This window comes from Girardinichthys multiradiatus, chromosome 18 (assembly GCF_021462225.1).
Source record: "Girardinichthys multiradiatus isolate DD_20200921_A chromosome 18, DD_fGirMul_XY1, whole genome shotgun sequence".
Taxonomy (NCBI): Eukaryota; Metazoa; Chordata; class Actinopteri; order Cyprinodontiformes; family Goodeidae; genus Girardinichthys; species Girardinichthys multiradiatus.
Window position 1 is genome coordinate 47,803,141 of NC_061810.1, and position 25,117 is coordinate 47,828,257.

The 25,117-nt window shown below is 39.9% G+C and overlaps 2 protein-coding genes across 6 annotated transcripts in view; one reads left to right on the forward strand and one right to left on the reverse strand.

Annotated features, from left to right (window-relative positions):
* The window catches only part of LOC124883810 (alpha-actinin-4), a 57,398-nt gene extending 55,611 nt beyond the window's left edge, over window positions 1-1,787 (forward strand). For all 4 annotated transcript variants that reach the window (XM_047391160.1, XM_047391163.1, XM_047391162.1 and 1 more), the window contains one exon: window positions 300-1,787. In XM_047391160.1, coding sequence (XP_047247116.1) covers window positions 300-458 — 159 coding nt within the window. In that variant the 3' untranslated portion in view covers window positions 459-1,787. The remainder of the gene's footprint in view (window positions 1-299) is intronic.
* A 2,001-nt stretch (window positions 1,788-3,788) lies between these two features.
* zgc:85932 (uncharacterized protein LOC405875 homolog) overlaps window positions 3,789-25,117 on the reverse strand; it is a 29,029-nt gene continuing 7,700 nt past the window's right edge. For both annotated transcript variants that reach the window (XM_047390562.1, XM_047390561.1), the window contains 19 exons: window positions 23,441-23,510; window positions 21,962-22,080; window positions 19,591-19,724; window positions 19,037-19,208; window positions 18,098-18,169; window positions 17,790-17,881; window positions 16,363-16,437; window positions 16,058-16,218; window positions 12,634-12,791; window positions 12,025-12,230; window positions 11,364-11,409; window positions 10,111-10,185; window positions 9,836-9,896; window positions 9,575-9,639; window positions 9,249-9,317; window positions 8,933-9,011; window positions 6,638-6,754; window positions 5,326-5,384; window positions 3,789-4,183 (listed from right to left, as the gene is read on the reverse strand). In XM_047390562.1, coding sequence (XP_047246518.1) covers window positions 4,157-4,183; window positions 5,326-5,384; window positions 6,638-6,754; window positions 8,933-9,011; window positions 9,249-9,317; window positions 9,575-9,639; window positions 9,836-9,896; window positions 10,111-10,185; window positions 11,364-11,409; window positions 12,025-12,230; window positions 12,634-12,791; window positions 16,058-16,218; window positions 16,363-16,437; window positions 17,790-17,881; window positions 18,098-18,169; window positions 19,037-19,208; window positions 19,591-19,724; window positions 21,962-22,080; window positions 23,441-23,510 — 1,857 coding nt within the window. In that variant the 3' untranslated portion in view covers window positions 3,789-4,156. The remainder of the gene's footprint in view (window positions 4,184-5,325; window positions 5,385-6,637; window positions 6,755-8,932; window positions 9,012-9,248; window positions 9,318-9,574; window positions 9,640-9,835; window positions 9,897-10,110; window positions 10,186-11,363; window positions 11,410-12,024; window positions 12,231-12,633; window positions 12,792-16,057; window positions 16,219-16,362; window positions 16,438-17,789; window positions 17,882-18,097; window positions 18,170-19,036; window positions 19,209-19,590; window positions 19,725-21,961; window positions 22,081-23,440; window positions 23,511-25,117) is intronic.

The following is a 25,117-nucleotide window of genomic DNA, read 5'->3' on the forward strand; positions in this document are numbered from 1 at the left end:
CAGAAGGAGCTTCAACTATTTCCCTTCATTCTGTTTGTGGTACTTTGATCCATTTTGTCTTTCATAATGTCTGACTTTTATATAACCACCCACATATATCTGCATCATAAAACTCCCGAGGCTCTGTCATGGCGTCATGGTGTCTGATCATCACTGGTCACCATTTAGCCCGTCTCTTTAAAAGGTTCTGATGGCGCCCGGTCCATAGTGATGTGCCTGTTTCTGCTCAGTTTGGTGGGTTGTTGTTCTGCCCTGACTGTAGTCCTCTCTCACTGTGGCCTCCGTTCTGTTCCCATCAGAACTTCATCACGGCAGACGAGCTGAGGAGGGAGCTCCCGCCAGACCAGGCAGAGTACTGCATCGCTCGCATGGCCCCCTACACGGGGCCCGACGCCGTACCCGGAGCCCTGGACTACATGTCCTTCTCCACTGCCCTGTACGGAGAGAGCGACCTGTAGAGGAGGAGAGGGAAGGATCGGCCAGAAGATGGAGGGTTGGAGGGGAGTGGAGCGTTTCTGTGCGGTGCCCCTGAATGAGCCGGTTTAAAAAGCCAGAATATTTTTACAACTCTTAGCCTGTTGATTTAACTGTAGGTCCTGAAGGTTTATATGAACAGGCACATCCAGGGGCAGCACTACGGGTCCTTGGTTTCACCCTCTGTTTTTTGTTGTTTGTGGTGTCAAACTGGGACGGAGGGGGGGGGGGGCAGCAATTTGGACTGGGGGGTGGGATCACAAGCTAATCTGATACTTATGCTAATTTTGTTTATTATATTATCATTTGTTTCTTCTTGCCAGGGGAGATGGGAGGTGAGGGGCGGGGTTTCACGATAGCTGGCAAAGTCTGTGTATTAGATCCTAGAGATATATGCTTGCGGGCTGAAATGAACCCATATTGTTGCTGGATGAGGTGACCTGTCTGACCTCAGCTCTTCCCCCTCCTCCCAGCTTTACTTCTTTATTTCCAGGAGCGGGGGGGAGGCGTGGAAAACATTCCCAGTCACTTAGAGGCACAGGTGGCAGTTTCCCAGTGACTTTGTTTATAAAATAAGAAAAAAGATCAAATTTAAAGGGCCGGTGACACACAGAGTAGTTTGACCGGGTTCCATCAGTGAAGATGTTTGATCTTCTGGTTTTTTTTTTTCCTATTTAAGGAAGGAGAAGAAACCACTTGTGTAAAAGCAGATTATGTTTTCAGCCAGGTTCCTGCTCACCAATCTGAAAACTTGGTTTAAAACTCTGAAATTACAGGATATATCTTCCCACTGTGGAGACCTCAGCAGCTGCAAATATGCCCTCTGTCTCTCTTTCCCCCTACCTCCACTTCCCTAATCTGTCTCTGAAGAGGAAAACTGACTCCCAGGAGGGGAGTAGTTATCTAAATGTTGCCCCCATGTTGAAATAACCAGAATTATAAGCAAACACACAAACTATGCAATCATGTTGTGATGAACCTCACAGGTCTTGTTCCAGATGATCCGGCCGCCTCAGGAGGATGTTTCCCGTTTTAAATTAGAGTAATTTCTACCAATAATGAGGGAGGAGGGGGAGGCGGAGGGAGGGACAGATGAAATGGGGGAAGGAAAAGAAGCTTTCTGTCTCTTTTTTTTTTTTTGTGTTCCCCTGTTAGGTTGGAGAGAAATGAACTCTGAAATGGTGATAATTTTTTTCCTTTTTTTTTGTACTCTTTAATATCAAACCTTATCTGCTGTACTGGAAACTGCAACGCCTTCTGTCTAATGATACATGACTTTCACAAAGCACACATAAATGTTTCCTTACAAAATACCTCGACTGGTCTCTGTCCTTTTTCTAATTAAGGTTTCTAACTCTGGAGCCTCCAAGCAGACATGGAAACGTTGGGAGCCTTTTCCTCTCAATGAAAAACATCTGAACCGATTGTTGAATCAAGATGGTCCACCTGTTTTCACTCTAAAATATGCAGGGATGTTTTAATTTGTGATTTAAAGATATTATTTAACAACTTTGCATTCTGGCTCTGTGTGAAATAAGTCGGTGAAAATCTTTTCAGATCAAGTAGTGATAAAAAGTGGAATCACCTTTTAAGCATTTGAATCCTCTTCCATTGCTTGCTACAGTGATGAAGACGTTGATTTACTTGCAGGCCACTGAGTCTCTCACACTGCCACCTACTGGGACATGAGCGCAAGTTCAACAAAAACAATTAAAATCTGTCAGCTAGTCAGGAAACAAATGTAAACATTAATAACCAGGTGTGGACTGATGTTTCATTTTATTTATTTCCATCATGGGAGAAGAAGTGGTGGAGGAGTATAAATACCTCGGTGTTCACCTGGACAACATACAGGAGTGGAGATGCAACTGTGAAGCCATCTGGAAAAGGGACAGAGTAGAATGTACTTGAGGACTCTTGGGTCCTTCAGTTTGCAGCAAGATGCTGCATATCTTCTATAAGTCTGTTGTGGAGAGTTTGATCTTCTCTGCCATCATCTGCTGGGGAAGCAGCATCAGAGCCAAGGACTTAAAAAAAGCTCAACAAGTTGATAAAAAAAAGACTGGCTCTGTTCTGGGGACTCCTAGAACATCTGGAGATCATTGTGCAGACAAGATGAAGAACATTATGGAGAACCTTGAGCATCCTCTTCATGAGACTGTCCTACAACAACAGAGTGTCTTCAGTCAGAGGCTTCTTCAGATCTGCTGTAAGACGGAGCGCTACAGGAGATCCTTCCTGCCCACAGCCATCAGCTTCTACAACGACTCTTTGAGGAAACCTTCATAATATGAGCTACAACAACATTTAATTTCCCTTTAGGATTAATAAAGTTTTTTTTAAATTGAATTTAGAGTAAATTAAGATTCAAGATTGTTTGTCATTATGTCACCATAATAACATTTGTCAGAGACCCAACTCAAAAGATTCACATGTAGGCTATAGACGTGAAGGTATTTAGCGGTCTGTGCAGAGTACTGTGGCAGCTTGGTGTTTTCTGACCAAATGCTGATTATAATGCTGGGACGAAACTACAAACCTCATGTTTGCAATAAGTCGAATCTTAAAACGTTTCCGGAAATTCATCCTTCCCCACGTCTGTAAAAGAAATCTACTCCTGAAACTGGCTTCAAATTGCATCTTTAGGTAATTAATACAAATGTACGTTGTCTCCTCCGTGGAGACATCATTATTTAAAGAGGGTTTTTCTAGCTGAAACCAATAACCGTTAGATCTTCTGTAGGAAGACGCTGAGGTTAGGTAGCCTCGATGTATAGAAACTAAACTGTCAGTCTAGACCTGGAAACTCCCGTTAGGGTTTACGAAGTTGTTAAACTCACTGAAAGTATTTCTAATAATTCATTTAGATGCTGTAGCGCGATGTTAGAAGAATATCACGTTTTATTCATGAGGTCCTTTAAATGTGTCTCGACAGAACCAAGTCGGTTGTTTTGGTTCATGATTCCTTTATACCATCTGAAAATATCTGCACCATTAAGAACAATTCATTTCATTTTTGAGACATTTGCAAAGCCAAATTGTTCAGCTGGTAAAATATATATTTTCTTTTAACTTTAAAGTAAAACGTCCTCCAAGAGTGTTGATTCAGTCGTCCCAGGAGTTCTCCAAAGATTGAACTACAGACCACTGTTTTAAAAAAGCAGCCAAAGTCCAAAAAAAACCCAGGAAGACTTTCAAGAAGCCGATGCTTTTCTTCATGTTTACATCAGGATTTCAAAAAATACATTTCAGAAGCTTTTCAGATCTTCATGGTGGAGAAAGAGGAATTAAATGACGGAACATTAAACAATACAATCTGTAAAAACCGGATTTATTGAATATTTTTGCCGCACACCAAACAAAGCATTTCACGCTGAAATCAAACAATCACATTTAAATGTAGCTTTTCATAATATGGAGGTAAATCATAAAATTCAAATTTGATCAAACAGCCCATCTGATCACGTTTCCATGGTTACAGCTGGACCAGCTTAGGAAAAATGTCCACCTTGGTTTCTACCTGGACACACTGAGCAGAAATAAACAGTTGGACTCTGTCGTCATGCTGTTAGATTTAATTGGTGCTGATTACTCCATCAGGTTGTCTCTGGAAAATAAAAAACAATAAAAACACAAAACAAAGTGGATCCTGGTGAGTCCCTCCTGGTGCACCGGGTCACGTTCAGTTGTACATCGTCATGTGGAGCCACTGGAACCAGTCAGAGAAAAGGAAGAGTTGCTGAATGCGGCAGAAGAAACAAACACCTCTAACATTTAAATAAAAGAAAAACATCTGATTCTGTCACTTTACCGGCTTTACAAATGAAGCCTTGGCTGCCTCTATATCTATAACAGCATCAGGCCACACATTACATTGGTAAAACAAAAGCAGTGTGGAAAAACTAAGTACACCCCATGGTTTAGCAGCTACTGAACCTTTAGAGGCTATAACTCTCAGTACTCATTTCCTGTCTGAGTTGATCAGCCTCTCACATTGTTGAGGAGGATCTTTCTTCACGACGTTACGTCAGGTGATTGAGATTTGGAGACAGTTTTCTGGATGGCTCTCCTACCACTGGACTAGGACATTGTAACACTTGGAGTCATTTTTCAGCTGTTCAGTTGTAGATGAGCTTCTGAACATCCAGTTTGGACCAAGCTTCAGCTGTTAGACAGAAGACCTCAGAATACTTTGGTACACAGAGGACTTCATGGTTGTCTCCTTGACAAATCCTCAGCCCACCACCACTGTGCTTGGAAGCAGGTATGAGGTGTTTTCTGCATTATGGTCAAACATCTCTTCCTCCTCCAACCCTTATAAACAAGTCATAGTTTTCAGCCTTTTTCTTTTTTAACTTGTTCGGTTTTGAACTGTAACATTTAAGATGCTGAGGCCTGGAGAGTCCAAGATGGAGCTCATGTGGTTTTGTTTTGTCATTTCTGATCATTATACACTCTGACCTTGGGGTGAATTTTCTGGGATGTCCTCTCCTTGGAATATTTACAGCTGCCTTACATGTTTTCTGATTGATAATATTCTCTCTCTGTATGATGATGGACTTCAATAGTTTGGAAATGACTTAATGGCTCTTCCCAGATTGATGGGAAGATTATTGCTGATGCCTTTCCATGTTGGCATTGTGCTAGACACAACTGTGTGATCCAAACCAGCAGTTAAAGCATCTAATCAGCAGCTCCTGACCGAGTCTAATCTTCCAATTCATTAGGCCAGAATAACTTTACTGGTTCTGCATCTTGGCTTATTTTTTCTGCAATAAATTTATGTATAAATGATGTAAAGACATTTGTTGTGTTACGACACCTTAAACTTAAAACTGTTTGCGTTGGTACCTGTTTGTAGGTGAGGGTTACTGTTCCATGTCCCATCATGTCGTGCGCCTGAAATTTGTCTGTGAAGCAGAAGAAAAAAGCAATCCTGATTCAGACGAAATTTTCTGCGGACAACCCTCCCAAGAAGAGGGGAGTCCGAGTCCCGGACCCAGCGACCTTTCCCAAATGTCTCCCCCTCTCTTTGAACCTCCTTCCTGTCTGCCTACTATCAAAAATTAAAGGCTTCTAGTGCCGAAAAAATTCAAAAAAAAAAAAGAAATTGTTGAATCTGACACAAATTTAAGAGAAGGCGTGTGATCACAGTTTGTTTGATTTGACCCAAACACATACAGTCAAATGATCTTCACTGTTTTCAATGCCAACCTTCATAAGAATTAGTTCTGATGTTTTCTTGGGTTAGCAAAGGTTTCCTTCAAAGGAAGGCATCATTGTTTGCATCAACAAGGCTTCACATCAAGGAAACTGTCGCCAAGATAAATTAAACAGTTCTCTGGATCATCAAGAACTTCAAGGTAGCAGGTCCTGCAGCAGAGAAGAAGGTTTCAGGATGTCCAAGAGAGTCCAGCAAGCTGCAGGATGGTTCTACAGAATCATGCTGCCACCAGTGCAGAGCCAGCCCAGGTCTGGCAGCAGGTTAATGTAAGTGCATTTGCAAAGAAGTGCTTAGAACCACTTTTCTCAGTCTTCCTGAATGTGTGGGACATCTGGAGAAGAAAAGCTGAATGCTAACATGTGTCCTGTTCGGTGCCAACAATGAAGTCCATCCTGATCCAATCCCTTTGTCGGGCTTCCTTTCCATTCTGAACCAGAACACCACTGTAAAGAGTGGGATCAAAATGTCCTCCAGGAGCAACAATCCAACAGTTCCCTGCTGATTTGCTGATTTTCCAGCATGATGGGGCACCGTATCACAAGGCTAATACGATTCATAGTGATAAGAGCAGTAAATCTTGGACCTGTGGTCAGGAAACTCCCCAGATCTAAAACCTTTGGAGAAGTGTGACCCTTGTGACCAACTCCAAGCTGTAAGAGGAAGCATAGATCACCATAAATCAGGATTTGATCCAGAAGTTCATATCCCGCTCTTTGGAGAGAATTACTGAAGTTAAGAAAGTTCAACCCTGGAAATGTTGAGTCTGAACATAAATTCGATGGATTCACTAATAACCAAATTCAAATAAACATTTGAAAATTTTAAATAAAACTTTCTGGAAGTTAAAAAACACCAGTTTCTCTTTGATGCCGTCCTGTTAAATATTGAGCAGAATGAGCAGATCACCCCCCCTCCTTCCCGTGGGTAATTTCTCCTTACGGATCATGCTCTCCATCTTCATGACTAGGTACAGGAAGCCCGGGTAGCTGATGGTCAGGTCGGGCTCCGTGTATCTCAGTCCTACCAGCTGCATCACCAACTCGTCCACCATGATGCCTGCGGCAGACACAAAGAACGCCGAGAGGTCAGGAAAACATTCAAGAAAATTCAGAGGAAGACATTTGGTAACGGGATCAAATATACTGTATGATGAAGGTCAGGGATTATTAAGTTGAACCATTTACCAGAATGTCAGAAACACCAGTGAGCAAATTAAGCACAAACTGCGGGTCCACGCCAAATGTTTCATAGAAACTGGATAGAGGGAAATGTTTAAGTTGCTGGAGGCAGAACCAAGGAGTGGGTTCCCTCTGGGGGCAGGGGGGTCCAAAGCGCAGCCCTGGGGGCCATTTATAGCTGTTATGCCCTGTGGCTGGTCTAGGGGGTGTGAGGGACATAAGTCTAGATAGTGAATGAGGAGACAAAATGGCATTCAAGATGTTTATTTTCCGGCATATTTTAGCTTTATTTTAAACGGACTGGCATTCAGCTTTAGGCAGAGCTCAAACCAACATAACAAACAAAACAAAATAAAAATTGTACTTACCTAACTCCAAAAAAACAAAATGTACAAACCTGAGAAACGTTTAAACAGGAGAAAACTGAGAGAAGAGGCCTTCTGACCAGGGACTTACGTCAAAGACTCAGTGACTGGTGGTCAAATGGCCAAAAGGCCCAGAAATACAGCTTCTGTGTCATTAAATGAGTTACTGCTAATTAACAGTCTGACGCCATGGAAGCAGCATCCAATCACAAAGGAGGAGGATCTTAAAACAAGTCACAGAACATGACTTCACTTAGAACAACTGGGAATGTAACGGTGGCCCAAGGAATAATCCTGCGTGGCCCCCGCCTGCAGTCACAAGAATGGTAAATAGTGAACCCTCCAGCAAAAGGAGCTGATGCAGCTGGAGGTTTCAACGACAAATTTATTTCTTAAATGGAAAATGTTAAACACAACGCAAAGCTTTTCATTTAATATCATAGTAAGTTTGGCCACAAACATCCTGCAACCTTTTACCTAGAAGCAGACATGGGTACAGCCTTTCATTAACCTAAATACAGACAGGTTCTCAAAGAAACTTGGACCAGACACGTTTCTTAGACCAGCAAATTAGAAAAACATTTACCCATGAAGTTAAGGACGCTAAACACTTTTATTAATGAAAACTCTTTTTCGGGCCTATAATCTTTTGTTCTTTTCTGTTGTGTTTTATAAAAATGTTGATTGTTTAATTTATTGCTGAGCAGATAAAAAGAAAAGAATAAAATAATTTTTGTGTTTTTAATTGAAAAAAAGGCTTTAGCCTCTTGAGTCCTTTCGACTCCAGAGGTGATTCTGGCCCGTGGGCAAAGAGTTTGGACACCACTGATGCAGGATGTTTCAGTAGAGGATCTGACCGAACCTCGGACTTTCAGAGGAGCAGTGTGACTCTTTTCTGAGTTTCTGAACAGTGAACCAGATTTTTACTCCACCACGGAGTCACCATGGAGTCTCTGAGGGGGAGTTTAGTGATACAAGCGTGTGAAATGAGCTTCTTCTGTAAGGTGATCAGGCTCTGCCATCGTCTTGGTGGGTTGGAGCCACTGCTCCTCCGCTTCGAAAGGATTCAGCTGAGGTGGTTTGAACATCTGATCAAGATACCTCCTGACCACCTTCCTTTGGTGATTTTTTTTGGTCCCTCTGTAAGGAGAACATCCAAAGATCTCTGGAGGAACTATACGTGCTTTCTGACCTGGGAACACCTTGAGATCCTACAGGAGGAGCTGGACTGTCACAGGGAAGAGGGACGCATGGATTCCCTCCAGAATTAAATGTGAGGTAAAAATCTGATTTATTGACATTACAAGGATGAAATAACAGAAGTTATTTCATTTTTTTTAAAACTAGTCTTTGATAAAATCACGTTGAAAAACATTTGTAAAAAACAGAATATTACAAATATTTATATCAAGTGTGAGATGAAAACAATCTGATCTGCCTTCAAGACGGCTTATCTGTCTGTCCATTGGTCTGTTTAGAGTTTAAAATCATACAGCCTCTTTTCAAAGTGATCTAATTCAGTTATCATGAATTATTATCCAGCAAATAAAGCAGGAAGATGATGTTTTTAAATAAATAAACCTGCTTTTATGGACGTTATGGCGTCAGACTGTCTCCTGCTGGTCATATTTTACATGCAGAGAAAAAACATTAAGTTTTCTAATGTGTTTTTGTTGCTGCGCACTGCCTACCTGCTGCCTTCAGGGCAGGTTCGACCTCTTTGTACTCAAGGTGGTGAGATTTATTCGTGTCATAGACCAGGAAGATGTCCTGGAAAACATAAAAAAGTGTACAGAACGTTTATAAACTGAACATCAGAACCATTTTATGGAGGACTCATGTTCCACTAAATTAAATGAAGGGTTTCTGATTTTTCTACAAACATTTCACCAGTTTTGATTTACTTTTCCTAATCTATTCTATTCATGCATCCATGTTAAGAAATAAAGCTATCAGCAGCCATGTGATTGATGTTGCTGTAGGAGATGCTAGTGTTGCTATGGTTACCGTCCACTTCCTGATTTTGTCCCACAGAGTCTGGAACTCAAACCAGTTCAGCTGAGCGTTGCCTTGGCTCTGCAGAAAACACTGAGGTCAAGGAAAAAGAAAGATCCAAGCAGTTCTCTAATGCACCGCAGAGTCTGTCCTCTGCAAGCTCAGTGACCTGCAGGACCAGAGTCTTGAGTAAATATACGTCTTCATCAGCCTGACGTTTCGAGTGAAAACATTAAAATCACAACGGAGTGGGAACTAAAATGATCTTAGCAGTTAAAACTGAAAGACCTTCTCCATTTGGTTTGTTTTTGAGTTAAAGATATTTTTCTGAAGGATACATCCATCAGGGCCACCAGGCTCTTGCAGTGCTCCAAAGAAAGGAACTTCTCGCTTCCTGCCAACACTGAAGACATGAGAAACAACCATCAGGAGATTCGTTTTAACATCTAACAAGTCATCAGATTTGTGCTGAATATACAGGAGGATGCATTTGAGCACAGACAGGGAAAAAAGCTCATATCTATCCATCAAACTGTGGCACAATCATGTGGAAACATCCCAGAACAAATCTGGACTGAACAAACAGAGACAACACCAACCTCCACCCTTTATGGCCTCAGCCAGGAGCTGGTGGAGGTGCAGAGGTTTGCAGAATCCTTTCTGAAGACATGAAACAAGGAATAATGTGGATCAGAGCAGAGTTCACACAGACGGTCCTCATATCTGCGTTAAAACTAGTACACCCAAGCTCCTTCTACTCTGTGATTTAACCCAGTTATTCCACAGAGCCAGTACTTTCTATTTTCCTGCTCAGAGCTGCAGAGAAGGTCTGCAGAAGAATCTGGAATCATCTGGATGATAAGGTAAACCTCACCTTGTTGCTGTGCTTCTGGAACAGCGGTCTGATGGATCCGATTGCAGGCAGAGCGGCCTGGTGAGGAAATGACGGCTGCAGGGAAAAAAATCAGAAACAGACTCATGTCTTTAATCAGCTGATTTAAAAAAAAATTTCGGTGCATTCTCTCTTAATTTGACCAACATTTTAGAAATAAATTTGCAAATATGCAATGAGGGAAGCTGTGTTGGCAGACAGGATTTTTCATGGTTTCCGTGTGCGGATCGGGCGGCATTTGCGGCCCCCGGACTGTTTTTGTGAGGCCCCCAACCGCAACTGAAGAATAAAAATTTGGTTTCCCATAACAGGCTGTCAGTGAAAACGTATTTCATATAAATTAAAATCTTGTCACAATGAAAAATGTTAGATTGAACACTAAGTATTCATCTTCTGATAACCATCCTCTTTAATTACGCTGTAAACAGGACCATCTGTCAGAGACGTTCACTAAAATCTGACGTTAGTGTCTCTAAATCTGCTTTTTAATTCATTTATTAAACTTGTTCAAGGAAAAAGTGATTCAAATGCTGTTCCCATTGCTCAGAATAAACGACATTTGTTCTATTTTTTCCCAGTGGAGCCCATATGAATTAGCAAACTGGAGACCATGGAGACCTTTTTTTAAAAAAACAATGATTGTCCAATCTTTTAATTAAACACATAAAGTAGTCGGACTTTTTGGGTCACTTTGTTTATTTTTGAGCAGGTAAAAAAATAAAAAATTCACTATATTTTTTGTAATTTTAGTTTAAAAAATATTTTTTTTGTTTTTGCTCCTGAATTTTTTTTTAAAAGCTTGTTGGACCACAGGACAAAAAGTTAAGACACCCCTGATTTCCGGACACTTTCCGGATTGCTTTCACCATGTTTCATGGTTTGGCGCCACCTCAGGGTCAAAGAGGAACTGCCAGCGATGCAGGTGTGAACATTTTTTTTTAAAGTAAGAGCTTTCTGTGTTCATTTTTTTTGTTGCTTTTTTGACAAAAAAATGTTTAAATTCTTAAAGGCTGGAAAACAAATCTTGCTCTGTTTTTTTCTGTCATTTTTAGCAAAGCACTTTTACTATTCTTAAAATAGAGAATTCAGATTTCTTTCCATATTTGAATCAGGTCTCTGTATTGATGGGAGCTGGTTAACTGGGATTTTACCAGCAGAGCTCTATGGGTGATCTGGTTTTATTTCACCAGATGTGATGATAAATTTAATTTGTAAGAGATTCAACTTTCTGTTACCTCTGTTATTGCAGACACATCCTGTGGTGTTGGTGTGGGAGCTGCACTGAAACAAAAGACATTTAAAACAACTGATCAAACACAGTCATGGTAAAAAAAAAAAAAAGAAAGTACACCCTCTTTCAGTTCTTGGGTTTTTTTGTTTCAGTACATGATAAAAAATTATTTAAATCTAACCAGAGTCAATAAAAACACTGATTTCACATTTGTTTAAGGACACAACGATTAAGCTAAAATGGAAAAGATGTGTGTGAAAAACTAAGTACATCCCATGATTCCACAGATGAATCATGTGACCTAAAATGCTTGGTCTACAGAGGAGTTCCTGGTCCACTCAGTAGCTGCAGAAACTCCTGCTTTTACAGAGGTGCTCACACTGATGAGCACCAGGCTGCTACTTTCCTAATTAAATCATATAAAAAGCACCAAAAGATGTACTTAGTTTTTTACGCACAGATTTTCCATGTTGATATCATTCTTGAGGAAAATCTGTTGTGTTTTTGAAAACTGAAATAATTTTAGGACCTGCAAAGACCAGGTAACTTTTTATACCTAAAGCCCTGGAACTGAAGAAGGGTGTACTTTCTTTTTACTGTGATTATATACTGTGAATTTATATGGAAACATCCTGTCTGTTTCGTCATGTTGATGCGTAACTCACATAGCATTGCTGCCCGGCTCTGTCAGGACCCTCAGCAGGAACTCTCCCTGCAGATTGGGCACTCCGGTTGACGGGATGATGATGTAGCGACCCGGAGGAAGCGAGCTGCGAATAATCACTTCCCGATATGTAGAGTACTGGTTGGAGCAGACTGGAAGGACCTTACGCAGATCCTCAGATGACAGGTAGGTGTTCTGAGGATGGGCCTAGAGAGATAAAATACAGCCTGGGCTGCTGGGAAGCTGGATGATTTACAATAACAACGCCGGGTTGCAGGAACCTTTGCCATTTTATACCGAGCATATTTTCTTAAAACCGACATTCTTTTGCAGGTTTTCTGCATTGTTTTGTATTCTGTTTTGCATTTGTCATTTCTGGTGGTTCTTCTCATACTTTTTTAGCATCTGGTTTGGACAGAAATCTGTGCAGGAAGCTGTGTCAAGGACTATGGTTTCCGTACATAGGTCACAGGCTGCGCTTTTATTGTGAAACCTGCAAAATCCATGGATGGATGGATGGATGGATGGAACATATAGACAATGGGAATAAAGTCTCGAAATACAGGAGCATTGGGAAAATAACTGTGTGTGTGTGTGTGTGTGTGTGTACCAGGTATATATGCAGGCCAACAGGGAGGTGAAGACCTTTGCGTCTCTGATGTTTCTGCATGAGACCCACGATGAAGGAGCAGGTTACCTGGGCGTTTCCAGGGACGTTGTACACCTCCGACAGAACCAGAAGGAACTGAGGGTTCTGCCAATACAAGCCTGGACAACACAAACACACTCTCACTGCTGGGATCTCCGCTTTAACATTAACTGTGTTCAGCTATGAGATGTTATGGTGGTACTAAACGTGCTAAAATAACCAAATTAAAAGGAGTTTCAGTGTCATTCTGATTCATCAGTGTTTCTTTTTATTTCATTTATTTCAATGGTCCTGAACAACCTGTCCATAAATAAAACGAGTCCTAGTTCAATCTAAGTGACAGAGCATAAAAACTAAAATCTGATAAAAAGCAAATTAAATGATACAGATAATTAAAAGCAAATATAAAATAATGGTTAAAAACTTTTGAAGAAAAAACGTCTTCATCTGCTTTATAACTAGCTGACTCTGAGGACAACGTGAAAACTGAGGAAGCTGTGGAGCTCCACAGTCAGGTTTCTCGGGACGGCGAATAGATTTTCTGAGAACCCAAGTTGGAGTGTTTGGTTTCAATGATTCAGTCACAGAGAAAAGAGATTTTCTCAGAGAAAATGTACCAAAGCGTTGGCCAGGCCAAGTCAAATAGACATGTCTAAACTTGATGTGGGTTAGCAACTAACACAACAGAAAGTGTTTTATAAACCTCTTTATTTAAATGTCAAAGCCGGAGATGTTCAGACAATACACTACTGATTAAAAACTAAGAAAAATATTCATAAATACAGACTTTCACAAAGAAAATCAGTTCGGTTGTCAAAATAAGGTTTTTCCAGCAACAACTTCCTGAGAAGATTAAAAGACTGATCTGTGTTTTCTGGTTATGATTATTGTAATTACCTCTATGTTGGTTTAGATCAAGGCAAGTTTATTTTTATAGCACATTTCATTACATGGTGACAAAAATCATTAAACGGTACATAGTGGCATGATGAAGGAAAGTAAAGAAAAGTTGGACTACAGACTGAAATTAATGACCTCAACTGTCTTTTAAAATCACAAGAAAAGGAAATTTTCAGTCTTCAACCCATTGATCCACTTGGTGCTTTTTGGTCCTCTTTTTTCGCCATAAAATCAAGAGTTTCTCCTTATCGTTCTGGCAGCATCATGCTTAAGGGATCTTCTACAACGTCATACATCCACAAGAACACTAAGGTCAAACAACCAGTTGATCTTAGATGCTCTGAGGTCTAGTCAGAAAAGTAGAGGTTCTATGGTGCTGCCCCAAAGCTGTGGGCTAATCTACTGATCCATATAAGAACTGCTCATGATCTCCAGACTTTTAAGGTGATTTTAAGGACCTACCTCTGCTGTTTGGCTTTTGAATTGAATAGATTTTGACATCTTATTTATTTCTATTTTTACATAATTTGATGTCCTTTTAAACTAATGAATTATTTAATTCATGTCTTCTGTGTATTTTTTCTCTTTGTTTTCAACCTCTCCCATCTATTGTTTTATTGTTCCTGCTGTGCAGCCCTTTGATGTGACTCGTTTGTTACGAAGTGCTGTATAAATGAAGTTGACATGGACTCATAAAAAAACATTCATACCATATTCATATCTAATCACTGTTGGAGCCATGGATTTGCATTGTGGCAATTATGTGAGCCACATCTTGTCTGTATTACAAGTTACAAGTATGTCATTGTTTTTACTGTTAAGATCGCATTCTTGTTAAGAGCGCACAAGCAATAAACGGCTGTGATCGTATAAGACGCTCATGTGTTTACTCAATGGAGCCAGTCAGTTAAGTAAGTCCACTCAGCGGCACCTAAATAGCTTAGGCTCGTTTGGTTTTTGTTTCTTTTGTTGTTAAGAACAAGTCACTAAAGTCACATTAAATCCACAAACCTCAGTGGAATTTATTGGGATGTTATGTGAGAGGCCAACACAAAGTGGGGCATAATTCTGGAGTAGAAGAAAAAATTGTTTCAACATTTTCTTTATAAAAATCTGAAAAGTGTGGTGTGCATTTGTACTCAGGCCCATTCACATGGATACGCATAAATAAAATCCAATGGAGTCAGTTAGCAAACATCCATCCCTCCATCGAACCTGCTTATCCTTGGGGGTTGAGAGGCGGGTTCAACCCTGGACAGGTCTCCAATCCATCACAGAGACACACAGGATAGACAATCATGCACAAACACTCCCATCTAAAGACAGTTTAGAGAGGCCAATCACCCCAACAGTTGTGTTTCTGGACTGTGGGAGGAAGACAGAGTACCCTGAGAGAACCCATGCATGCACAGGGAGAACATGCAAACTCCTTGCAGAAAGACCCCAGGTCGGGATTCAAACCCAGGCTGGTCCAAGGCAGCAGTGCTACCAACAGCGCCACCGTCGGGCCTTAATTAGTAAACACCTGTGTGTATTTTAATGGCAGTATTTTAATGGCAGTATAAATAAATCCAGCTGGTTTATCAGAGGTCTGTTGGAGAATATTAGAGAACAAACAGCATCATGACCAAGGATCCCAGCAGACAGGTCAGGGAGAACGTTGTGAAGAAGTTTAAATCAGGGTTAGGCTCTAAAACAAAATCCCAAGCTCACAGAGCTCTGATCAATCCTTCATCTGAACATGGAGAGAATGGACCAACTGCAGACCTACCAAAACAAGGATGTCCACCTAAACTGAAAGGCAAGGCAAGGAGAACATTAATCAGAGAAGCAGCCAGGATTACCATGGCCTGTCAGAGATGCTGTTCAGACTTGATGAGAAGATGGATGGAGCTAAAAACAGGGCAACCCTGAAGGAAAACCTGGTAGAGGCTGTAGAACAAGGTGTCCAGCAGGACAATAACCTTAAACATACAGTGTGATGAAATGGTTTAGATCAAACCATGGTCATGTGTTAGAATGGCCTAGTCAAAGTACAAGCTTAAATCCAATTGAGAATGTGTTCCAAGACCTGAAAACTGATCTTTACAGATGTTCTCCATCTAATATGATTAACCTAAGCTGTTTTACAAAGAAGAATTGATAAAAACTTTAGTCTCTAGATGCTCATAGCTGGTAAAGACAAAACCCATAAGACTTGCAGCTGGACCTGCATTGAAAGGTGCTTCGACAAATTATTGAGTCAGGACAGCTTGGAACAAAAGCAAAACACACCTTTTATTTTTCTAATTAGTATAAATGTTTAAAACTATTTATTTTCTTCCTCTTACACACAACTCTGTGTTGCTCAATCACATTATATCCTTAAAATGCACCGAGGTTTGTGGCTGTAACGTGACAAATGTTCAAGGGGGACCAAACGTAATGCTAAAAGTTTCTCTACATAAATGTTTTGTCCTCAGATTAAATCATAAAATCCTCTTACTGCTGTTAGGAGACCCTCCCGCCGTGATGTTCGGCATCCAGCTCCCATGATACATGACGCAGTTCCACGGCTGCACGCTGGAGCCGGGCTCGCTCAGACCCTGCGTCAGGTGACACACCTCCATCATATCGAAGTTCAGCTGGAAGTCCAACACAGAAATCCTGATGGAGACAGAGACATCAATGCGTTGAGTCAGATCTGTACTCTGAACACGTTTCCGTGTGTTTACAGCGCTGTTGAATGGAAAAGCTACGGCGTGCTTCCTGATGTGAAAGAACCAGTGGAAAGGTGTAAATGAAACTCACCAGAACTCCCCGTCCTCCCGACTGATTCTGCCCAGTCGTTTCTGCTCCTCAGGGCTCACCATCTTCCACTCTTCACTGGAACAAGACGACACAGAAAAACCCTCAGAATCTAAATCTGTAAAACATTATCTGAACCTCGTCATCTTCTTAGATAAATATCAGCAGAACAAGGTGAGGGAATAAACTGTTAAAGCCTCGTTTCTTTTCTTTTCTCCACACAGAACCTGAAGCTCTGGCTGAGCAACACCAGGAAGGTTTCTGGGTTTAATACTTCAATCTCAAATAATATTTCTAGGTCTTTCTCATGAATGATTCTTTCTCCAGATTACTGTGAAAATATATATTTTTTAAGAATTTAGGTTTATTTTAGTTGTTTTTATTTTTATTTTACCCAACCATTCAAGATATTAAGAACAAATTTGTATTAACAATAACTTTAAATAGGAATTACTATTTAAAGCAACTTTATATAAAGAAATTAAATTATCAAAAGATGATTAAAAGAAAAAAAAATAAATAAATAAAAATGAGAATAACCATGCAGATATTTTAGTCTCTTTGTAATTAGAAAGAAAAATTAATAACTAAAACTAATAATTTCTGAATCTCCATCATCCAGGAACGTCAGACAGAACGTCAGCTCCTAATAATTAAACAACGTCCTAATTATTTAAACTGTGAGAAATTTTATTTTCTAATCTTTTTTTATTTTAAATTGTCAGCACTTGTAATCGTCATTGTATTAATCCTTTATGTTCTTACTAGATTTTCACCTTGACTTCCTGAAATATCTTAAAATAAAAATGTCAGTTTTGCATAATTATTTATACCATCTTCAGCAGTTCGAGTTTATTTGTGTATTTTAATTTTAATTAATTAAAATTTTAGCTAAATGAGACATTTTTTCTTCAGATTTGATGCCTTTGTGTCACTTCAAACACTTTTAACTGAAATTGCACCAATCAGGATTTCACTGGCCGATACCGCTTTCAGGTTTTCTTTTTAACACAAAAACTAAATTGTGTGAACTTTGTTTTAACTTATTAATGGGATAAAAATCTTTGATCATGAAGGAAAATGTGCTGCAGGTTCCTTGATAAAGGTTGTAGTTTTGAATGTAACAGAAAATGAAGGGATTACAAGATCATGTCCTAATTTTGGTGTCAAGCGGATAACAGACCTCTAATCATGGTGTTTAATAATATGCAAACCATAGGATTGATGATGTAGAACAGTAATCTTGTAACCAAATGGACCATTTTTTATTCCAGTTTGGACAGTTTGGACAAATGATTTGGAGGCAGACATTACAGCCGTTAACATGTGATACTCATTCAGTTTCCAGAATTTGCAAGTGCAATAAACCATTTTAGGTTTTATTAAAGTCACAGTTTTCACAAAATAAGGATAGTTAATGTTGTACCGACCCCTTTAAGTCACTCCATGGCCCGATCCACTCCGTGTTGCCCCACGGATTGAGGATTCTTACCAAATCCACAAACCCATATGTTGTTTGTACCTGATGGGGGGATAAAATGAAACAAGGATTGGTTTTTGTTGGGGTAGGAGAAGATAATTTCACCTTTTAATTAAATCTCAGAGAGATCTGATCTTACTTTGTTCCCAATAAACACCACAGTGGATCCAATAACTGCTGTGGTTCTTCCCAGAAGACTCAGTTTGACATTTACAAAATGAAATAATCTCTTCTTTGTGTTTGTTCAGTGAGAATTACCTTCTCCACCGCCGTCAGGGAGTAAGCATGTTTGAACAAGATTCCCAGCTCATTCCTCTCTTCCATAATACCCTGAAATCACACATTTATTTCCATTTACTAAATGCCAGAATAATAAGAGGCAAATAATTATTTTGTTTTTATTACTTTAATTCAAACTCAGAAGTTAAAGCCACTAAGATCACTAAGATTCTTTGCCTTCAAAGAATTTGGGAAAGAACAGATGTCATCTGTTTGTTAGCTTCTGATTTACAACACTTGAGTTAAATGGAGGCACACCTGCAGAGATAACACCTCAAACAATCTGCTTTCTTGTGTGGAATCATGGGAAACGTAGGAAAGGAACAAATCAGCCAAGATATCAGGAAGACAGCCACAAATTTGGTTCATTCTTGGGTCATTCCAGGAAGGAGACGGGTTCTGTGTCCCACAGAAAGCTTGGACACAAATGGATCTAAATGACATCGATCCTCAGCATACCAACAAATTAGCTACAAGGTGGCTTAAGGACGATAAAGTCAGTGTTCTGGAATGGCCACCATCACAAAGCCCTAATCTCAGTCCTATAGAAAATGTGTAAAGATGTGTGTGAGAGCAAGGATGCTACAAAGCTGACCCGGTTCCACCAGTTCTGTCGGGAGGAATGGGCCTAAATCCTAGCCACCTATTGTGAGATGTTTTGTGTAAGGATACACAAAACATCTGAATCAAGTCAGAGTTTACAAGGCAGAACTACCAAGTACTAAAGACATGTGTGTAAACTTCTAAATTTAATAAACTGTCTCTTTAAAAATATTTCTGTCTCTCATTTCTCTGGCATTTGACAAATAGACATGTTGATAGTGTATTTCAATACTTTGTTTTTATTTCCTGTGCAGGTCCAGGCATCAAACCCGTAACCATTGTCAGGTTCCAGGTCAACCTCCTCCACCACCGTACCTTGGTGTTGGCACAGTTAATGAGCGCTCCCTTGGCCAGCAGGTTCATGAGTAGGTCCGGCAGGTTTTTAAACACAGAGGGGAGGGTAAAAACCTCTGTCACTCCGCCTGTCATGTCAACCATGGCCTCATGAGGGTAACCCATTTCCAGAGCTCTGTAGCCTCCTTTCAGCCTGACACAACAAACAGTCATTTCTTAGCAAGTCGACACAGGGAGGAATTTCAGTTCACAATGATAAACACTGTAGATAAACCGTAAACTTATTTTCAAACTACACAAACTGTTCTACAGGTGTAGACGGGATTTCTACTGTGTTTATTATTATCAGAAGTGCTCCTGTAAAACTTACACAAGAAGATTGAAAGATAAGTAAAGTCCTCCAAGTATATAATTTATGTAACTTCCAGGCTTCTTCATTGAAAATTTTAATAAATATCTGCATTCTTGTCAAAAATTAACAACCCAAAACCCAGAAGCCTGCTCAAAAAACAAAAATGCATGAAACAATTTGCTACTTGAAATTGATTAAAATCACATTTTTAACCAGGACTTACTTGGCATAGGCTTTTTCCAGCAGAGAGCTCCAGTACTCGTTTCTTTCAGGGGAGCTGAGGAAGACCAGCTTGTTGTCCAGCGTTGGCAGCAGGTCATCAATCCTCACCTCCTCCCACTGTCCATACTGCCAAAACTACACAAAGAGACGTTTATGCCACAGAACCATTAGAATAACATCCAGCACTGGGGTAGAGTTGTGTTTCTCACTTTATGGTCTTTACTGGAGGTCTAGTGTTCTACAGCCTCACACTTTAAACGTGTCAATATTGCAGGAATTTATATTACTCTTGATTTGGTCTCAACCTGGTAATAAATACGTCTGGTTGGAAACAGCTGTTTCTACAATTATAATAAACATTGGCATGAAATCAACATATAAAATCTAATCCAATCCAGCTTTATTTATGAAGCACTTTACATTAGTGATGTGGCGTTCTCTTTTAAGGGAACGTTTCCTGAAGATTTGGTTTCCTTTCAAAGAGCCATAAGTCCCATCACTACTTTATATTACCACTCAGGACCTGTGCTGTACAGAATACATGAATCCTACATAAAAAATTACCAATGCATTACACAGACGCATCAACATAGAATACTAAAATATAAAATACTTTAAAAAAACAAATAACCAGCCAGGTAATAAAAACTAACCTAAAATAAACAAACTACTATCAACATCTCATGTGGTTTCAAAGTCAAAGTGTTGAGTTTTAAGAAATGATTTAAAACCAGACAAACTGTCTGATGTGCATTCTAGGAGCTGCCACAGTAAAAGCGCAGTCTTCGAGACGTTTTAGCAGCAAATTAGTACAGTCTCCATCATTCTTTTTGAGTGGGATATAAATCTGACTATCATCAGCATAACAGTGGAAGAGCACACAAAGAGAAGGGGGCCTAAAATTGAACCCTGTGGTGCCCCACATGACAGAGGAGCAGAGGATGATAAATGCCACCCATGCTTGCTCAAAAAGTTTGATTTTTCAATATCCAATTGTAAAACAGATGTCATTTCTAAATATGAGCTGCTGTCTTACATGAATAATATACACTGGAAATGTTTTTGTTCTCTGACAAGAGAAAGCTGCTATAACTAATACCATATATTAGTCAGCATTACAGAAAGTGGGAGTTGAAGGACACGGCATTTTAACTCAAAAGAAATTTCACCATTAAAGAAGCATCAGAGAAATAGATGTATTTTTCATGAGCAGACGCTAAAACATTGTGACAGCGGTGGCACTGTCAAGGTGGAGTACAGCATAGTAATATAATAATATCATTGTTTAAAATCAATCTCTTCTTGTCGCTCCTGTTCAATTGTAAGCTAACATTAACACTGTATCACAGCTAGCCCTTACAGTAAGCTAAAAGATTAGTTTGCACTGCAGCACAGCTGGCCCAAAAAGCTAGAGCAGAAATTAGTACTGCAGCACAGCTGCCCTTTACAATAAGCTAGAAGAGGAGCTACAACTACAGCACAACTAGCCCAAAAAGACAGAAGAGCAATTAGTACTGCAGTACAGCTAGCTGGTACAAGAAGCTAGCACTGACAATGCACTGCAGTTAGCCAGTTCAGGAAAAAAGCTAGCCACCCCAGAAAGCTGGCAATAGTGCTGAGGCACAGCTAGTCACTACAGAAGGAGACTATAAATGCTGCAGAAACTAGCTGCTACTAGAAGTTTTCAGAACCACAGGAGCACAGCTAGCATAACCACTGCAGCATAACTAGCTGCCTCAAGACGCCACCGTTAGAAATGCAACTGGGCTCCTCGATACAGGAAGCTAGAAAAGTTATTTTTACATGATGTGCAACTCATAATGTTCAGAACATAACCCCTAAGTGTTAAAACATGCAAAAACACACATAGTAAAATATTTTAAACACAGTAACAGACTTATGGGACAGTTATTGTGACTTGATTTTTGCCCTGTGTCAACAGTTTAGACCGACAGTTATGGTAGAACATTTAAAGCAGCTTGCAGTACATGTGATGCTGAAGATGGTGCACTAGATAGTAGATGTTTCTTTTAGTTTTCATGAACTCTGTAAGTAAATGAAAAGTTGAAATAAAATGTCCTGCAAATTATATATGCAATACCTGACATTGCATTTTACATTTACTTTGGAAATTTGCACACAATTCCTCCTGGAAAACCCTCTCTGTGATGCACACGACTTTTACTGGAAAACATGACAAATGTCTGGATTAAACTACAGTTAGGATTTCCAACAACACTATAATATGGCCAAGTGGATATACAGATATTTAAATTTGGCCAAAGACCTTCAAACTGTGTCATCATCATTTCCTTTAAAACACATAAAGAAATAAATACACCCTGGCATCATAGTCTTGACCAGATACATACTCTGAAGGTGAAGCTGCCATTGTAGCCATCCTGGAAGCTCTGATTGAGAGGCACCACCTTCTTGAGCAGGTCGGGGTGCATAGCCAGAGATGCTATAGCAGAGAGTACCCAGCAGTCACCTGCAGGGATCAGGCCAGGACATCAGTTTAAAGTCTGATAGAAAAAATACTGTTCACATTTAATTGGTGGTTTCTGTTTAACTAACAGGAACCTTAAACAGAGCTCCCTCACCTACCTATATACATATATATAGTGGTCAGCCAAAGTATTGCGAGTAAAATATCTAGCATCTGTTGCTAAATTCTGAGTGGCTGGTAGGGTAGAATGATTATATAGCTACAACTGCAGTGATTGCAAATGTCTCCAAGGGGCTCCTTTCCCTCCTTCTCCAAAATTAACATCTTAATGCTCAGATGAATTATGCATCTGCCCATATGAACAGCACAAATTACTTCTGAAGAAAAGCTTAAAGGTCAGAGTGGACAAACGTTTGAGCTCTTTGGCCACACTGAAAAGAAGAAGCGGCTTTCAAATAAAACTGTACCAACTGTCAAGCATGGGGGTGGCAGCACCATGCTGTGGGACAGCTTTGCTTTGTCAGTGGTACATCTGCATTGCATACAGTGAGCAGAATAATACAAAAGGAGAACTTCCAAATCCTTCAACTTTGCTTTCAATCAACAGCTAGACCAGCGTTGCCTAATGTCAGCCCCCCAAGGGCCAGGGCCCAAGGGCCGGAGCCCTGCACATTTTAAATGTTTCCCTTCAGCACACGTGAATCAAATGAATCATTAATCACCAGGCCTCAGCAGAACTTGACCTGCAGAGGAGGTCATTCAGCCATTCAAATCAGCTGTGTTGGAGCAGCATCTAAAACATGCAGTACGCTGTCCTCTGAGGACTGGATTTGGACACCAGATGGTTGAAAGTTGAACACAGATGGGTCTTCAAACTGGACAATTATCTTACACTCACATCAAAAGTGGTGTTGGATAAAGCAGAACATTAAGGTTCTAGAATGGACTTCACAAGACTCTGACCGCAGCTCTGTTAAAGATTTGTGGACTATATTCAAAAGCTGGTGCTGTGAAAGGAAACCAACCATTTTAACTGAATTTTACTAATTTTGCCAAGAAGACAATGGACTACTTGCTAGGGGGCATCTAACCAAATATTAGTAGGGGTGTCTGTATATATGTTCTTCCTGCCTGTATTAGAAAAAATCTATAATGAAGTAGAACTTCTGCAGTTTTTAGAGATCACTGCATCTTCTCTATATTTTAATTCCATCCTGGAAAAGAACAGTTTAACCATTAAAAGTCCTAAATTAATGACAATAATGAGCACTATGAAATAATTTTTCTATACCAATCATTGAAATCTTCAGTCTAAATCCACAAATCTTCTCAAGAGCCATCGGGTTCTGTCTTAAAGCTCTTTACTAAAGGCTCTGCAGAGTCTGCAGAGAAGCTCACTTACTCAGTTTTCCTTGGCAGATGTCAAGTCGTGAAGCTCCATCGACTATGAACTTTGGTGAAAAACAAAGATCCTGGAGACGTCATGGAGTTCAGATAAAAACAAGAGAAGCAAATGATCAGCAACAGTTTAAATTCAGTTGAATCATCAGAACATTGCAGCTGTTTGTTTTTCAGCAAAAACACTCCAAACATGTAATAATCTATCATTACTAGAACTAAAAAGTAATAATCTATTTTCCAGAATCTCTCATTTTGTAGCTCCACCCCAAACTTAAACAAACTGACAGTGGTTCCAAACGTCTACACACCCAGTAAAATTACAGAACTAATTTCTTCAGCTTTTTCAGGCTTTAATATTACAAACATGATTTGCAATTTTAAAAACAAATAAATCTGTTAAATATTAAAAATTAAAAAAGCTGCAACAAGCTAGTTGCACAAGTTTGCACACTGTTACGGTTGCTTTGTTTGTCAATTGTAGTGAATCAGAATAATCTGAAATAACGTTCTGGTGTTGCAGGATTTTTCTCACATTTGCATTTAGCTAAAGCCAAGTTGCAGAGAGCTAACAAAGTATCAAAGTGATGTCACTGTACACAGGTAGCAAGAGAAGGGCACAGACAGCCGGCAGTAAACTGGAGGAAAAAAGGGTCAAAAGTGACATTACTAAAACTAGACCATTTTGGTCAGACCTGGGTTCTATTCTCCCCGTGACAACAATCTCCTGCAGTCTTTGTAACCCTGGACTAAAAAGAAGGTTTCTGCATAGGAAACATCCAAGCCTGGAAAAAATATCCTAAAACATCTGACATGGTCTGAAGAACCAAACCTACATTTTTGGGCCACAACTCTGAAAGGTATGCTTTGAACAAAATCAACACTGTGCATCATTTAAAGGTTACCATACTAACAGTAAAACACGATGGTGGCAGCATCATACTGTGGGATGACTCTTCTTCAGCTGGAACTGTTCTTCCTTTCACAGTGGATGAAATCACAAACAGTTCCAGCTTCCAAGTTGCTGTAAGTTTGACTCAAAACTTACTAAAAACTTTTCAGTGAGGGTGCGAGGGTGTGAAAACGTTTGAGCAGAAATAGATCGTCATATAGATATCCGACAATGCATCACATGCATCAAGCTGTGATTTCTGTAGGTGCTTTCTCACAGTTTTGCTCTTTACAAATTTTGATGCATTTATGAGGAACAAGAACAAGGAGGTCCAGATTCAGACGGAGGTGGGTCTGCAGGCTGGAACCAGTTTTGGTGCCCTGTCCACAATAGGCCTTCATCTATGGGTAGGAATTGACGCATGGTGTGTTTAAAGTGTCCCCTGGCAGATGTTGTTCCCAAAAAGATGCACTAAAACTTCATAATTTTCAAACACTTCAGACTGGTCTATAGTCATACAAGTTAAAAATATTAAAACAAGTCACCTGATATGGTCCTATAAGATTTATTTAAAGTGCAATGATTGCAAAACATGCATTTATTAAAAAATTTAATAATCTTAGGGGCCCTAAAAAACTTCCGGAGCTACTGCCCCTAGAAGCCCTCTCTAAAGTCTGGCCCAGGCAACAAGGGATGATTCTAGACTTTTGCACAGTAGTGAGTGAAGCCTATGCTCTTCTTGAAGTTCACGTGCATGTCAGAACTAAATAATCAGGATGAGGGTGTGTG